This window comes from Bombina bombina, chromosome 2 (genome assembly GCF_027579735.1).
Source record: "Bombina bombina isolate aBomBom1 chromosome 2, aBomBom1.pri, whole genome shotgun sequence".
NCBI lineage: Eukaryota > Metazoa > Chordata > Amphibia > Anura > Bombinatoridae > Bombina > Bombina bombina.
In genome coordinates, this window is record NC_069500.1 from 156,328,959 (window position 1) to 156,347,385 (window position 18,427).

The 18,427-nt window shown below is 37.3% G+C and overlaps 1 protein-coding gene across 1 annotated transcript in view; it reads left to right on the top strand.

Moving 5' to 3' along the window:
* NDUFAF2 (NADH:ubiquinone oxidoreductase complex assembly factor 2) overlaps positions 1-18,427 on the top strand; it is a 256,085-nt gene that overhangs the window by 101,131 nt on the left and 136,527 nt on the right. Inside the window, exon 2 of the mRNA XM_053701309.1 lies at positions 7,154-7,243. Within this exon, the coding sequence (XP_053557284.1) occupies positions 7,154-7,243 (90 nt within the window). The remainder of the gene's footprint in view (positions 1-7,153; positions 7,244-18,427) is intronic.

An 18,427-nucleotide genomic window follows, 5' to 3' on the forward strand; every position in this document is an offset into this window, starting at 1 on the left:
ATTTTTTCTTTCTTTTTTTTTTAAAGTAGGGAAGGAGCATTGGGTTTAAAATGAGTTTGAAAAAAAAGTTTTTTCCTTTTGCGATATATATACGGTTTTTAATTTGTCCCTTTTTCCTGTAACTTAACGCTGAGTTACTATAAAGTAATAAGAGCTGCCATATGAAAATCTAGGTTTCCCTTATCTCATTTTTCTGATGAGAACAATTATGGACAGATAGTCTGCAAACAACGACTGTACTGAAAATAGCAATGTTAATAGAATTTAAACACTGGTAAATAAAATTATATTTTACATAGCCATTGTTTGCAAACTTTATCGGACCCTAATTTCTCTCTCTCTTTCTCTACTTAAACGGATGTGAAGCCAACTTTTTTTTTTTCATGATCCAGATAGAGCATGCAATTTTAAGCAACTTTCTAATTTACTCCTATTATCAATTTCTCTTTGTATCTCGATTTGAAAAAGCAGTAATGTAAGCTTAGGTGCCAGCCCATTTTTGGTTCAGCACCCTGGGTCCCGCTTGCTGATTGGTGGCTTCATTTATCCAACAATCAGCAAGCGCTACCCATGAGCTAAACCAAAAATGGGCCAGCTCCTAGAGAGTTAGTGTTCAAGCACATAAAGTCAGTTCTGGATTGGCAAAAATTGGTCCAGAGCAGAACGAGGTCACTGAGCCGGTTAAAGGAGAAATATATGTTTCAACTCAGACTGCATATTATGTGTTGAAGCCCTTTGGTGGAGTAAAACGCATAACTCGATTCAAGCAAGAAGTGCAAGCATATAGTGCTCTAGAATATTAGAGCATTTTATTATTGCTCCCTTTTGTCCTTTTAATAACACAGTGGGTTAGGATTATAGTTCCTCCTTTAAATAACCATATACATAGAAATATAAAGAAGCTCAAATAGTTCATATACTGTAGGATATTCCCCTCTGCTCTGTGTATCCAATTTTCTAAAAGACTGATTGAATCAGAGATCTCTGTTCCAGGACATAAAGTTGATCAGGTTAAGACATGTCCCTGGATTGCCCAGACCACTCCTTGTGATGGCCCAGACTATGACCATCTGTATTCTGCTCTCTCAAACCATGGTCACATTTCCAGGAACAACATGTTGGAAGGTTTCATGCAGGGTATTATGGTGTCTAATAAGTAACAACTTTTTATCGCTTGTTTTTTGTAAGTATCAGATTATAAGGAACATTAATTTATCCTGAAACATTACTTTAAGGGACAGTCAAGTCCAAAACAAACTTTCATTATTCAGGTAGGGCATGTAATTTTAAACAATTTTCCAATTTACTTCTATCACCAATTTTGCTTTGTTCTCTTGGTATTCTTAGTTGAAAGCTAAATCTAGGAGGTTCATATGCTAATTTCTAAACCCTTGAAGGCCGACTCTTAGCTCAGGGCATTTTGACAGTTTTTCACCACTAGAGGGTGTTCGATCATGTGTTTCATATAGATTACACTGTGCTCACGCACGTGGAGTTCCTGGGGCGAGCACTGATTGGCTAAAATGCAAGTCTGTCAAAAGAACTAAAATAAGGGGCAGTTTGCAGAGGCTGATACAAGATAATCACAGGAGTAAAAAGTGTAATATAACTGTGTTGGTTATGCAAAACTAGGGAATGGGTAATAAAGGGATTATCTATTTTTTAAAACAATAAATATTCTGGTGTAGACTGTCCCTTTAAGAACAACTTATGTTGTCACTGTCTATATTCTTAATTAAACTAAATATTTCACCTCCCAGTTGTTCTTGTGATGTGGCTGTAGTTGAACAAGGCTCTATCAATTTCTGAGTTAGTCTGTAAAAGTTGCTTCTCTGTTTTCCTGCCAAATTGTGTGGTACTTCTGGGCTTGACTCACGAGCAGGCTGACAACGAGATGTCTGCCTGGCTTTGATGTTCCGCTTTCCTTCAAGTGACCTTTGCTGACAAAGAATTTTGTTTCTTTTTAATTTAAGGACATGAATTCCTTTAGGGCCTGGGTTACTCTTTCTAGTTCAAAGCCATATTAATTCACAATGCAATTTTGATGGTAAATATTACATCATGAAATCAGTTCTTTTAAAACCATTTATATCAGTTTTTCCTTTAGTATTCGTGGGGTTAAATATGGCTCCATGTACTAAGCAGTCAGTGAGCTACCCGCAACAAATCTCGCGTCAAAATTCGCAAAATGATATGTACAAAGCCGTCAATTATGTTAAAACTCGCATCTTTAAAATTGCGAGCGTACTTATCCGCCAAACCTCGCTACCGCTCCATTTTTCACTGTAATTAGACACATTTGACCACCAACTCGCCAAAAACGAATGTACTAAAAAAATCTATTTGTCCGCTCGCTACAATTTCCACTCCCACCTCGTTATTTTTGCCTCGCCACCTTTTAGGTGGCGGGCAAGGTACAAAACAATAGGAAAGTCAATCTAGACGCCAGTCTAGACATATATAAAAGGCAGTAATATCAGCATTGTACTTACAGCATAACTGGCGTCTAATTTGTCTCTCATTTCCATGTACATAAATTGCGCCCAATTTGTCGACTGTAATTAAAGAGTAATCTATATTTTAAATTTGTATTGTATAGTTGTCAATCTTTATAATTATTTTTATATTAATATTTATATATTATCAGATCCAGATGAAGCCATATCCAAATTGTAAATAAATATTACAAAAATAACGCTCTGTTATCACTCTTCAAAAAATTTTGAACAATAATAAAGTTATTTAGATAAGTTGAACTTTTATAGGAGCAAAATTCTATTCCCGTGACTACTATGATGTTCGTGACACCTTGCATGTCACGTGTTAATAATTGGCCAGACAATTCAACTGAAAGTTAAGTATATCAGCTTAGTCGCGGCGAGCGAGGCGTCAAATTTATCAACAATCCGCAACTGCTCGCGGCGGGCTAGACTTGTCTATTTATTGGGGGAATATTAGTACATAGCGACAGCGGACACCATTTCGCCCGCGGCGAGTAACGGCGAGTTTATCCGCGTCTACAATGACGGATGAATTGACGGCTTAGTACATGGAGCCCTGAGAGAAGAGATGGCCTTCAAGGGCTTATAAATTAGCATATGAACCTCCTAGGTTTATCTTTCAACTAAGAATACCAAGAGAACAAAGCAAAATTGGTGATAGAAGTAAATTGGAAAATTGTTTAAAATTACATGCCCTACCTGAATAATGAAAGTTTGTTTTGGACTTGACTGTCCCTTAAAGTAATGTTTCAGGATAAATTAATGTTCCTTATAATCTGATACTTACAAAAAACAAGCGATAGAAAGTTGTTACTTATTAGACACCATAATACCCTGCATGAAACCTTCCAACATGTTGTTCCTGGAAATGTGACCATGGTTTGAGAGAGCAGAATACAGATGGTCATAGTCTGGGCCATCACAAGGAGTGGTCTGGGCAATCCAGGGACATGTCTTAACCTGATCAACTTTATGTCCTGGAACAGAGATCTCTGATTCAATCAGTCTTTTAGAAAATTGGATACACAGAGCAGAGGGGAATATCCTACAGTATATGAACTATTTGAGCTTCTTTATATTTCTATGTATATGGTTATTTAAAGGAGGAACTATAATCCTAACCCACTGTGTTATTAAAAGGACAAAAGGGAGCAATAATAAAATGCTCTAATATTCTAGAGCACTATATGCTTGCACTTCTTGCTTGAATCTATTTGATAATTAAACACACATAATCACATCACTAAACAGTTACAGATGTGCTTAAATTTAGAAAGATGTGCAGTACAATAAGGATTTCAAAGAAGGAAGCATTGAAAAGAAGTTGGGAACTTCATATTTTTGTTTATTTAGTTAGTTATTGTTTACTTTCTGCTTCGTATTGGTTTAAGCAATTTGTATCAGAAGTGAAATTAGAAAAACCTTTAATATTCTGATTATGGTAGCACTGTTAAAAAGCAACATACTTAATGTAGGAAAAAAGGAGAGAAAAACAGGATTTTGGTGTACTCACTCTTATAAATCCATAATTGTGTGAATATTAAAGAATAACTTATTAGCTAATTATTAAATTCCTGAAGTATATTTAGACTAAATTACAATATTGCTCTCACCCTAATTGTTTGGGACCCAAGTCCTATTGACAAAACCAGTAGGTACCAACCTGTAATGCCAGTTGGGCTGGCTAAAAGTAACAGTCAACTAGTCAAAAAATAAGTTATAAATAAAAGCAAACACATTTCAGTTTATAAACAGGCCTTTGTCAATGCTTATTCAAGTTAAAAGAACATATTCCCCATAAAATCTATTTAAACATTATTATAACCAATCATAATGTGTAAGAGCTCTGAGGTGTATGCTGGAATTCGGTCTGACTTTTATTTGACCCTGTAAAATGTTGTGTAGTAATTGTTTAGATCAGAACGCAGGTTAGTTTATGTTTGTCCTCAACTGGTTACAGCAAAGGATTCTAAAAGTAGTTTTAAAAGGTCTGTTCCTGAACTGTCCTCTTAAACTTGTAAGTTGTGCTAACAAAATGACACTGTTAAAAGTGAAAATGTCTTTCATCAGAGTCCACGAGAAATCACTTGTAGCAACAACACTCCATTCCACTAAGAGGAGTTAAAAACACCCCAACATACGAGAGCTTTAAATCCCGTCCACTTACCCTAAATCCTAAGCCTTTTTTTTTTTTACCTCTAAGAACGAGTGAGTTGAATTCTGAAGTGCCAATCTGCTTGTCGTTGATGGGGCTCTCTAACCGATCTGAGACCCATTTCCTGCTGTAGAGTGCCTACGAAGGACAGAGGGGTAGACAAGGAGTTTTCAGCCATGCAGTGAAAAATATTTTCCCACTGTGGAAATGTCACAGGCCTCCCAAGTGAAATGCAGATTTATCTGCCAGTTCCCAAGTCTACAGTGTGCTGCTCCTTGTGTGATTCACAGCTCCCCCCAATTCAGTGACTATGCACCTGTCCCTGCAACATGCCTATGCTGAACTTCAACTCTGCTTCTCTTAACATTGCTCAGTGCATGGTTGTGGTGGGTTTCATGGTTGCTACCTCAAATGCAGTCCTATTTGCCTGATTTTATCTTTTATTCTTCAAAATGCTGCATCAGTGGAATGGGGACCACGAGAATCTGTCTGTCTCAGAAAATCCTGTTTGTTCACAAGACAGAACAGTTGACAACATGGAGGCAGACTCGCCAATCCATTGTTCAACAAGCTTCTTTTCGATCTGTGTGAGTAGTGATTACCACAGACGTTAGCCTACAATGTTGGAGTACAGTCTGAGCAGATTTGTAATGCATCTACTTGGTCCTCTTTGCATACTTTTTCAAAGTTTTATTACTTTGATGTGAATGCCTCTTCTGAGGCTGCTTTTGGCAGGAAAGTTCTGTGGGCCACAGTGCCTGATCAACAACGTACCTGCCTAAACTGTTTGTTCCCTGCATTTTGATAATTATCTCATGGACTTCACTGTTTGTGTATAGATCACCACACATGATGATGTCTCATGGACTCACAATCTGATGAAAGAAAACAAAAATTATGCTAACCTAATAAATTTAATTTATTTCATGATGGTGAGGGTTCACGAGCCCCGCCCTTACTTTTGAACAGTTGGCAGCACTACTTATTTGCCCAGCTTTTTCTTTCCTGCTTTTCTGTTTTCTCCAACTACTTGTCTTTCCGTATGACTGAGGATAAGTGGGAGGGATAAAAAGGGACATTAAACTGTTGGGTACAACTACAGTAAGGTGGTTACAACTCACCATCTTATTGTTTTCCCTCCTGTACCTGGAGCTCTATTTAAAGCCATTCTCTTATTTTAACTTCTTACAGAATCCAGTTGGTAAAGCTCTACATTTTATACTGGGTGCCGCCATCTTGTAGCTCCCGTATTGTTGCATCCTGTGCACTTTCACAGATCTGCTTTTTGAGAGCTGTACCTTGCACTTTTTAGTTTAGTTTAGCTAAATTATAGAGAACAGAAGTGTTACATTTTTGCAGTTTTTTGCTCAGTTTAAAAGATAAATAACAAATAAAATTTTCAAGATGGCGGTGGCCGGTGTGAAGAGGCAGAGCTTCACTAATTGATAATTATAAGGGGTTAATATAAGAGAATAACTTTGAAGAGAGCTGCAGGCATAGGAGGAAAATAATAGCATGATCAGTAGTAACCATTCTACTGTAGTTGTACTCCACAGTTTAATGTCCCTTTTACTCATATGTTGAGGGTGGTTTTGCCTCCTCCTAGTGTACTTGAGGGTAATTCCCACACATGGGCCTCTAGTTTTCAATGTCTGTCGGACCTGATCTGACAGACATCGCTGAATACGGCGAGCAATACGCTTGCCGTATTCAGCATTTCACCAGCAGCTCACAAGAGCTGCTGGTGCAACGCCGCCCCCTGCAGACTTGCGGCCAATCGGCCGCCAGCAGGGGGGTGTCAATCAACCCGATCGTACTCGATCGGGTTGAATTGCGGCGATGTCTGTCCGCATGCTCAGAGCAGGTGGACAGGTTATGGAGCAGCGGTCTTTGTGACCGCTGCTTCATAACTGCTGTTTCTGGCGAGTCTGAAGACTCGCCAGAAACACGGGCATCAAGCTCCATACGGAGCTTGATACATATGCCCCATGATGTCTTGCAGACTCTCACCATCTATCAGGTAAACATAAATGTTTTTTGTTTTTTTTTGCAATACATTTTATAATTGCTCATGTATAGGAAAGAATGTTCTTTAAAGGGACATTAAAGGTAGATTTTCCTTTAAGCACCAGCAATGATTCACTGCATTGTATTGCAAATGATGCACGCACAATAGATGGTTTTAAAGCCTTTAAAACTGTAATTTGTTTTAAAAAATTGTTTTGCAGACCTGTCTGCCAATCCCTGTGCAGCATATAGGATGTGGCAGGAATTTGATAGACTTGACTCTAGTCTCTGGTGAGAGTGCAATCACTACAATTTTCTGTTGAATTGTAGGAAAAGCAGGCAAAGTGAATAATGAAAGTGCATTGCAAAGGATTTTAATTATGCATAATCAATTGGAAATATTGTAAGTTTAATGTCCACCTTAATATGAGAAATATCTCTGCATGATGATTATCAATATAACAAATCTTTTTCTTTTTTTTTTTCGAAGGCCAAGCTTTAAGGGAAAGAAGATTGGTTGAACCAGTAAATAAAAGTGTACATGAATATGAACTAGGCCATATTCCTACAGAGTGGGAAGGTAAGGCTATCTCTCATTTGCTTCAAAATGTGGCAACGTAGAGTAACGACAATATATTTTATCTTAAAACTGAAATCTTTCCAGACACCTTGTCACAAATCAATCACGACCACTGCTGCTTTGACTGCGTAGATGCATTTTATGACAGCCTGCAATTTAATATGCCTTTTATAATCATCTAAATGTGCTTTTGTTTGTTGGCATTTTTTAAAAATCTAATTGCTTTGTCTTTATTTCTTAAATCTCTGCAGACAGTTCTTTGTTGAATTCATAGACGCATAATTTATAATGCGTTCATCTTTTGATTGCTTTTAACAAAGTGTGAAATTGTCAACAATCGTTACTAAAATTACAACAACCTAAACTTACACTGTATTTTTTTCTTTTCAAATCAGAAGCATCCATGGTAAACATCTTGTCTTTTTAATAAAGCTCTGTTTGCCAAGTTTCCAAAGCACTTTTTTTCTTTCCTCTCTTGGATGCACTTTGCAAATTACTCTTGCATAATTTCAATGCTAAATGATCACCTACTATATATGAATATGAGAATATTTCACTTACCACCTCCTCTGTGTCAGCATTGCTTGTGAAAGCATATCTGTCATTGCCGGAGCCCTTAGAGAGCATAAAGTGCATAGTTACTTCTCCAAGCAACCATCCTAGTGCCGGCATCTTCATTTCTGTTTCCTGTAGCATTCAGAGATATTAATGAGAGTTTTAATTTGCATGCTCACTTTTACGCTCATTAAAGATTATGTGCCAGTAGGAGTATTAAAGTTCAGTGCAAATCTTATGCATACTAATCAAAATGCAAATAAGCCTAGATGAAAGAATGTCAGGGTCTCAAGGTAGATGTCCAGTTATCTTTATAAGCTCTTCTTAGACGTAAGTGGCATTGTATAAAACAGACGATGCTCTGAATGTACCACGCTGGTAATTGACAGTGAAGAGCATAATTAAACTTCTAAGAGGTGATGGCACTAATCTAAATCTCTTATGAAAGGTACATAGCAAAATGCAATTTAGATGTATTCTTTAAGCCAGCTAGATATTTTAGTTATCTAGAATTTTTTTTTTAAATCACTCACAGCATGGATAAATGTCAGTGAAGGGAACATACAAATAAAGCAATGCTACAGATCTTATAGGTAGGGTGAAAAGCCCTCTTCTTATTACGTTTTAATGGCTAAAATCTGTTAACAGGAAGATTAAAAGGCTCTTATTTTTTCACTTTATTTTGTTCAGTTTCTGCTCTGCTGCAATATGCCTTTTTGGTATTTAGTTAATGGAGTTGCTACGGCTGATTAAAAGTACTTTATAACAATTAATGTATATAACAGAGTAACAAAGGAAAAAGGAAATAGACTGTGTAAATGTATAGTGAAAGTAGCAGGAAATGATTGTGCGCTCATCCCTAGGGACAGTTTGCTTATTGGCGGATAAGGACATGACTCACAAACACTGAAACCTCTGTTTAAAAACACTGTGATACATTTTAAAATGTTTTAAAGTGCAACAACAATACAATTATATTACTATTCATTTACATATTTGGTCAATCTTCATCTTTACACGCTTTTATTTAATTCATTAGAGCGTGCGCTCTGTGTTTTAATCTTTGCATAATTAAAGTACTGCTCAGGACTAGGGAAGGGGCGAATGTGTTTATATTCGAATGTTAGAACGAAAGTTATTGTAGAAATTCGATTTACATAATAGAATGTTGATAAGAACGAATATTCTTAAAAAATGTATTATCGAATGTTATTTACAGTTTTTGAATGTCACTTTCGAATTCGAATATTACATTTATAAAACATTGTTGTACACTAGAAATACTATTTCGAATTCGAATGTGACATTCAATTTCGAATGTGACATTCAAATTTGAATATTACATTTATAAAACAGTCACCTAGATTACAAGTTTTGCGTTCTGGTTTTAACGCTGAAAAAATGGCCATTTCAGTGTAAAAACCTGAACGCAACCATTACGAGTCTTGTCGGTATAGCTGTACCGCAAGCATTTTAGCCTGTAACGCAACGTCAGTCCCGCACTCAAAAAAATTACGTTTTTGCGTGGGATTTCTATATTGGCAATATTACAGGTTGTGCGTTGAGGATAAAATGCTTGCATTACAGCCTATACCTACACGATCCGTTCCACAATCTGAGACTAGTAGTTATGACTTTTGCGCAACTTAACTGTTACACAAAACTCATAACTAAAATGTTACAAAGTACACTAACACCCATAAACTACCTATTAACCCCTAAACCGAGGCCCTCCCGCATCGCAAACAATAAGTTAAATTTATTAACCCCTAATCTGCCGCTCCCGACATCGCCGCCGCTAATAAAATGTATTAACCCCTATTCCCCCGCACCCCAACATCGTCCACACTATAATAAAGATATTAACTCCTATTCCGCCGCTCCCCAACATTGCCCACACTATAATAAAGATATTAACCCCTATTCCGCCACTCCCTGACATCGCCGCCACTAAATAGTTATTAACCCCTAAACCTCTGGCCTCCCACATCACCGCCACTAAATAAACCTATTAAACCCTAAACCGCCAGCCTCCCACGTCGCAAAAAACTACATTAAACTATTAACACCTAAACCTAACAACCCCCTAACTTTATAGAAAAATTACAATATCCCTATCTTAAAATAAATAAAAACTTACCTGTGAAATTAAATTAACCTAAGTTTAAACTATATATTAAACAAACATTACTATTATACTAAAATTAAAATAACTACAAATTAAATAAACCAAATTACACATTAAAAAAACCTAACACTACTAAAAAAAAATTAAATCTACAATTACAAAAAATAAAAAACACTAAATTACAAAAAATAATTGTGAAAAATAACAAATGAAATTATCCAAAATAAAACCAATTACACCTTATCTAATAGCCCTATAAAAATAAAAAAGCCCCCCCCCCCCCAAAAATAAAAAAACCCTAGCCTGCAATAAACTACCAATAGCCCTTAAAAGGGCCTTTTGTAGGGCATTGCCCTAAAGAAATCAGCTCTTTTCCCTGTGAAAAAATACAGACCCCCCCAACAGTAAAACCCACCACCCAACCAACCCCCCAAAATAAAAAAACCTAACTCTAAACCACCCATTAAAAAGGGCATTCAGTTTTTTTCATTGCCCTGAAAAGGGCATTTAGCTCTTTTAAGATAGCCCAAACCCTAATCTAAAAAAAAACCAAAAAAAAGTAAAAAAAAACAAAAACCTAACACTAACCCCCGACGATCCACTTACAGTTTTTGAAGTCCGGACATCCAGGCTGCGAGAAGTCTTCATCCAGGCGACGAGGTCTTCATCCATCCAGGCGGCGCGGAGCGGGTCCATCCTTCAAGACATCCGGTGCGGAGTTTCCTCTTCATACAGTCGATGCCGTTCATTGAATCTTCAATGCAAGGGAGCCGTTTCAAAATGTCGTCCCTTGCATTCCTATTGGCTGAAATTTTGAAAGATATGTAATAATTTAGGGAAAGCTATCATTTTTAATAAATGTATCTTTTCAGACAGAGACAATGGAAAACATTTCACTTTTTCACTCCTGTAATTACATTTAATTTATACCACTCCTCTGGATTATGTGATATTTTAATTCCTAGATATACCATAACATTTTTTACTTCCCTGAAAGTGCTCCTCACTGAGTCTTGTTTTTGGTGTATTTATAGTACTTCTAATTTAGTACTATTCATTTTATATCCTGAAAAAGCACCAAACGTCTTTACAATTTCAACAATTTTATTAAAGTTAACATTTGCATGCCTACAAAACACTAATAAATCATCTGCATACAGTGATATTTTAACCTCTTTTTTGCAAATTATCATTCCTTGTACCTCTTTCCTTAGTAAAATTGCGAGTGTTTCTAAGGCTATATTAAAAATCAAAGGAGACAAACGGCATCCGTGTCTAGTGCCTCTTAAAATAGAAAAAAAAATATGTTCTGCATGTATTAATAATTAAAGAGGCTCTAGATTAGCTATACAGAGATTCTATAATTTTATATATATTACCAGTCAATCCAAACTTTTGGTGTCAACAGATTGACACACACTTTAAAGGGACATAATACTCATATGCTAAATCAATTGAAACTGATGCAGTATAGCTGTAAAAAGCTGACAGGAAAATATCACCTGAGCATCTCTATGTAAAAAAGGAAGATATTTTACCTCACAATCTCCTCAGCTCAGCAGAGTAAGTTCTGTGTAAAAAGTTATACTCAACTGCTCCCAACTGCAGGTAAAAAAATAAATAAATGAAGAAATGAACAGCAGCCAATCAGCATCAGCAGTGCTGAGGTCATGAACTTTTACTGTGATCTCATGAGATTTGACTTGACTCTCATGAGATTTCATTGTAAACTTCCTTTACCTGATTGGTGAAATAAGATGAGAGTGCACGATGCTCATCCCTTCAGCTGTCCTAGGACAGACACACTAATATGCTGCTTAGAAATCTTTTACAATGGGAGGTGGCTACTGAGGAACTTTTGAGGTAAAATATCTTTCTTTTTTACATAGAGATGTTCAGGAGATATTTTCTAGTCAGCTTTTTACAGCTATGCTGCATCACTTTCAAGTGTTTAAACATTTGGGTATTATGGCCCTTTAAGCAACTTTCTAATTGACTTCTTTTATCATTTTTTCTTTGTTATTATTATTATTATGATTATGCTTTATTTATGAAGGGCCAACATATTCCGCAGCGCTGTCCATGGGTACACTTCATTTAAATAAAACAATGATAGAAAGAATTGTGGGAGACAGGGCAAAATTTACAAACACATACAGGAGGAATTGAGGGCCCTATTCCTGTGGGAACTTACAATCTATCTCTTGATATGCTTTTTTGCTGACTAATCACGTTGGTGAGGCAATGACCATTGGTGTGTGTGTTTATATATATATTTATATATATATATATATATATATATATATATATATATATATATATATATATATATATATATATATATATATATATATATATATATAAACCAAAACAAATTGTCCCTTTAGAGTGAGTTCCAAGACAATTGAAATATTGTAGAGTAGGTATATTCGGCACTTTAAACAGCACTTAACACTGGACAATGTAAAAAGTTCATACCTTTATTTTTCGGTGTAACAAAGTAACACAGCAAAACACAAGACTCCGTGATTACCAGGAGACACAGGTGGGGAGAATGGATTGATAACCTACTTCAGCCCTATGTGCAGTCACTCCCTGGGTATATTAAAGATACAACCCATGTATTAAAAATGCTTCAAAATAAATAATGGAATGACTGCACCATGTGGCTTACAGTAGACGTATCGTCCTTATACTCATGTATTCCACATGAGCTAGGTTTGAGAGCGGTTGAATACCATCTACTTTTGAAAAGCACTTTTTCTAGTGAACTAATTGAATTTATTTTGGAAGCACTAAAGTTTCTTTTAATTCAAAATTGTACCTTCAAATTTGTGGCACTTGCCCCCTCGTATGCCAACTTGTTTCTGGGATGGTTCGAGGCTACATATATCTTTGGTCAAGAAAATTAGGTTCAGTGGTTCCATTGAGTTCTACGCCAGGTATATAGATGACCTACTATTTATCTGGCGAGGGACCAATGAACAAAGTGAGGATTTTATTAAATTCCTCAATAATAACAACTTAAACCTCAAATTCACATTTCAGGTTGAAAAAACAGAAGTGAATTATTTAGATATAACTTTAAAGGCAGAAAAAGGTAAGATAACCACAGAGCTATACAGAAAAGATATATCTGGGAACACAATTTTAAAGGGACATTATAAAATGATAAATTGTATATATAAAACAACTCTGCAATATACTTTCATTATTTATTTTGTCCTCTTTGCCTGTAATTCCCTTCTGAAATTGTGAGCTTTTCAGTTCCTGTTAGAAATGGAAGTGCAGGCGGCCGGAAGGGGAGGAGCTAGCAGCAACGCGGGACACTAGCACCGGGCTCAGGGGAGTAGGGCACTATCGATCTACCCCCCCTGCGTTATTCCTTGGCCAGTGAAGACACGTACTGGCCTGGATACATTACAGCAGAAGCCGGCAGCCTGTAAGCAGATTGACTCAGGAGCAGAGTCGTGACGCCAAGGGGCATTCTAGTACAACAACCCCACATACCTTAAGTGCAAGGAAGGATAGCAGCCTGCGTGGTGATGCCCGGACTGGTGGTGCTCGGAAGAGGAGCGGAGTCGACGGAGCTGACGGAGCAGACTAGTGCTGTGATCCTGGAGGTGCCTGAGACCGACGCCCTTTTCATTTGCCGAAAAACAACAGGACAGCAGCTGGCCCGGTGGTACTCTGTTTGGTGCTGTCTGATAGGGGAGCGGAATTGAAGGAGCAGGCTGAGGCTGCGATCACAGAGGTGTCTAAGACCGACGGCCTCCTTAAACATCGCTTCTGGATAATCCCCCCTACAGAAAAACTGCAAGTAAAAAAACTTTGGCAGCTTGACACAGGAATTGGCTGATGGAGACCGGGCTTAGTTGACGAGGCTCAGAATTATCACATAGAAGGATCAACTGAAGAAGCAGGTACCACGGGCAAGGCTCGTTTTCTCTCTTTTTTGTTTTTCGCTACTGTAAGAACTGAAAGCCCTTAGCTGTATAAATTCTGGGACTGCCTGGACACTATACCTTGACACTGAGCTGAAAATAAAGGTTAAGGTGGACCGGGAAAAAGTGGAAGACTGACTTCTATTGACTGGCAGAAGGCTATACCTCAAAACTCCCCATAGACTGCTAAAAGGGACATTAAACACTTTGAGATGGTAATATAAAATGATAAATTGTATATAATAAAACAACTCTGCAATATACGTTCATTATTTATTTATTTTGTCCTCTTTGCCTGTAATTCCATTCTGAAATTATGAGCTTTTCAGTTCCTGTTAGAAATGGAAGTGCAGAACACTGTTAAATCCAGCACAACCATTGGCTGCACACTCTAGTGACCTATTTATAATGGTCCCTAATTGGCCACAGCAGAGAAGGTAACACAAGTTACAACATGGCAGCTCCCAGTGTTTTATAGACACTAAAACTTTTCACTTAATTAGTCAACAACTAATGAAACTTTAAAAAATACATCTACATATTACTCATGGACTAATCTTTTCTTTGAATGCATCATTCTATCTAGCATGTATTTAGTGTTTAATGCCCCTTTAAGTGTTCCCTACAGCATATGCGGTTAAGTTAACCCTATAAGGATTAGGCAGAGGGCTTAAATCGCATATGAATACAAAGTGTCTAAGTTTGGCATATAACTCTATAACGCATAAGCTGGTAGCCCAACTTGCAACTGTATCATTTGCACAAAATTAGAAACATTTGATATATAAATCTATGACTGTGCAAGTAAGAGAAGTATTATTACCCTAAGCGGTTAGGAGGGGTGAGGGAAAAGAGAGAGGAGGAGGGAAGTGAAAAAAGAAAAAGGAGACTGGACTGCAAGTGTTATTCTTTTTGAACTGGGCTTGAACTAGCATAATTATCTATCAACTCAAAAATTCCTGAACAAAGATTGGAATGTTCAAGTGTGGATCCTATTGCTTGAGTCCTATAACCTGAATGTGATTTAGTTTATGCAGCAGAAAATCATTTTGATAGAGTGTTCCTGGGGGGTTTATTCTATCTGTTTGCAAAAGTGGCTATTGTTTTCTGTCTACTACTCTGTATAGTATGAAGGGTGTAATAGAGCTTTGCTGTAGGTATACAACGATCCTTTAATTTTAGCTGCTCTTGGAGATAGGATATACTTAACTGGTTAAGTTTTATAAACAGCAAGGAGCTGGTCTAGTGGTTTAATTTTTTTTACAGGTATATAGTAGACAGCGGTCAAAGCCTTTTCTTTTTTGTATTGTGGCTTTTTGTAAAGTTAGCAATAGGAAGCTCTAATAGGTTGTTTAAGTGGCAGAAACACTGTTTTTTTTGGCCTAGATTTAGAGTTTGTCGGTAGCCGTGAAAACCAGCGTTAGAGTCTCCTAACGCTGGTTTTAGGCTACCGCCGGTATTTGGAGTCAGTCAGGAAAGGGTCTACCGCTCACTTTTCAGCCGTGACTTTTCCATACCGCAGATCCCCTTACGTCAATTGCGTATCCTATCTTTTCAATGGGATCTTTCTAACTCCGGTATTTAGAGTCGTGGCTGAAGTGAGCGTTAGAATTCTAACGACAAAACTCCAGCCGCAGAAAAAAGTCAGTAGTTAAGAGCTTTCTGGGCTAACGCCGGTTCATAAAGCTCTTAACTACTGTGCTCTAAAGTACACTAACACCCATAAACTACCTATGTACCCCTAAACCGAGGTCCCTCCACATCGCCGCCACTCGATTAATTTTTTTTAACCCCTAATCTGCCGACTGCCACCTACGTTATACTTATGTACCCCTAATCTGCTGCCCCTAACACCGCCGACCCCTATATTATATTTATTAACCCCTAACCTGCCCCCGACAACGTCGCCGCCAGCTACCTACAATAATTAACCCCTAATCTGCCGACCGCAAAGCGCCGCTACTTACGTTATCCTTATGTACCCCTAATCTGCTGCCCCTAACATCGCCGACCCCTATATTATATTTTTTAACCCCTAACCTGCCCCCCTCAATGTCGCCTCCACCTGCCTACACTTATTAACCCCTAATCTGCCGAGCGGATCTCACCGCTGCTATAATAAAGTTATTAACCCCTAATCCGCCTCACTCCCGCCTCAATAATCCTATAATAAATAGTATTAACCCCTAATCTGCCCTCCCTAACATCGCCGACACCTAACTTCAAGTATTAACCCCTAATCTGCCGATCGGAGCTCACCGCTACTCTAATACATTTTTTAACCCCTAAAGCTAATTTTAACCCTAACCCTAACACCCCCCTAAGTTAAATATAATTTTATTCTAACGAAATAAATTAACTCTTATTAAATAAATTATTCCTATTTAAAGCTAAATACTTACCTGTAAAATAAACCCTAATATAGCTACAACATAAATTATAATTATATTATAGCTATTTTAGGATTAATATTTATTTTACAGGTAACTTTGTATTTATTTTAACCAGGTACAATAGCTATTAAATAGTTAATAACTATTTAATAGCTAAAATAGTTAAAATAATTATAAAATTACCTGTAAAATAAATCCTAACCTAAGTTACAATTAAACCTAACACTACACTATCAATAAATTAATTAAATAAACTACCTACAATTATCTACAATTAAACCTAACACTACACTATCAATAAATTAATTAAATACAATACCTACAATTATCTACAATTAAACCTAACACTACACTATCAATAAATTATTTAAATAACATATCTACAAATAGCTACAATGAAATAAACTAACTAAAGTACAAAAAATAAAAAAGAACTAAGTTACAAAAAATAAAAAAATATTTACAAACATTAGAAAAATATTACAACAATTTTAAACTAATTACACCTACTCTAAGCCCCCTAATAAAATAACAAAGCCCCCCAAAATAAAAAATGCCCTACCCTATTCTAAATTAAAAAAGTTCAAAGCTCTTTTACCTTACCAGCCCTGAACAGGGCCCTTTGCGGGGCATGCCCCAAGAAATTCAGCTCTTTTGCCTGTAAAAAAAACCCATACAATACCCCCCCCCCAACATTACAACCCACCACCCACATACCCCTAATCTAACCCAAACCCCCTTAAATAAACCTAACACTAAGCCCCTGAAGATCTTCCTACCTTATCTTCACCATACCAGGTTCACCGATCGGTCCTCGGAAGTGTTGATCCAAGCCCAAGCGGGGGGCTGAAGAGTGACGTCCATCCTCGGGCTGAAGTCTGGATCCAAGCAGCGGCTGAAGAAATCCATCATCGGGATGAAGTCTTCTATCAAGCCGCATCTTCAATCTTCTTTCTTCTGGAGCGGAGCGGAACCATCTTCTTCCAAGCCGACGCGGAACATCCTCTTCAACCGACGACTAGACGACGAATGACGGTTCCTTTAAATGACGTCATCCAAGATGGCGTCCCTCGAATTCCGATTGGCTGATAGGATTCTATCAGCCAATCGGAATTAAGGTAGGAATATTCTGATTGGCTGATGGAATCAGCCAATCAGAATCAAGTTCAATCCGATTGGCTGATCCAATCAGCCAATCAGATTGAGCTCGCATTCTATTGGCTGATATGAAAGGTATATTTCACACTCTAAAACACTATCACCCAACATGCCGCCTAAACCAAAAGATAAAAAGCTTAAGCCCAATGAAAGTAGTACAGAAATACACTCACAAACTGAAATGAGCTTAAGCTGTACAGACAACACATTGCTATTACAGCAGATCTCAGAGCTAGTCATGCCACAATTCGAGTCCTTAAGACAAGAAATGGCCGCGGCTACAAATGAAATCAAACAATTTGCATCAGGTATGAATGAGTTTCAGATATGGAAGATAGATCAGTAGTACAAGACCAGATGATCAACTCACATGACAATAAACTTAATCTTTTACAATTTAAAATGGAAGAACTTGAGGATAGGTCTAGGCGCAACAACCTTAGAGTTGTTGGCCTACCAGAAACAGCATAATATCAAGACCTGATAAATTTTGCATCTACTCAGCTTCCTAAGCTGGTAGGGAGCAGTATCGATAATGTAAGGATACCTATAGAGAGAGCTCACAGAATAGGAGCACCCAGAAGGAACTTAGATGGTCCAATAAAACCTAGGGTAGTAATTATAAAAAAATTTAACTTTCAGGACAAATTCCACATACTTAGATTGTACCGTAAAAATAATAATGCTTTGTTGGGTTCCAATAAAATATTATTGTTTCAAGATTTTTCATATGGGACCCAAAATAAACGCAGGGAAACGGCCCCATTTTGTTCGCAGCTAATTAAGACCAATCTGAGGGCAAGACTTGTATATCCTGCAAAGATAATTCTGGATAAAGATGGGGAAACACATACTTTTACTAAGGTTGAAGAAATCAAAGCATATTGTCAGAGTGTAGGGATAGCATAATATTGATGGTAAGGTAGAGAATGGGTCCCTAGAAAATGAGGGGTCCGTTTTGCCTAAGCAACTATGAGGTAAATAATATGAAGGTCTTTTCTTTCTT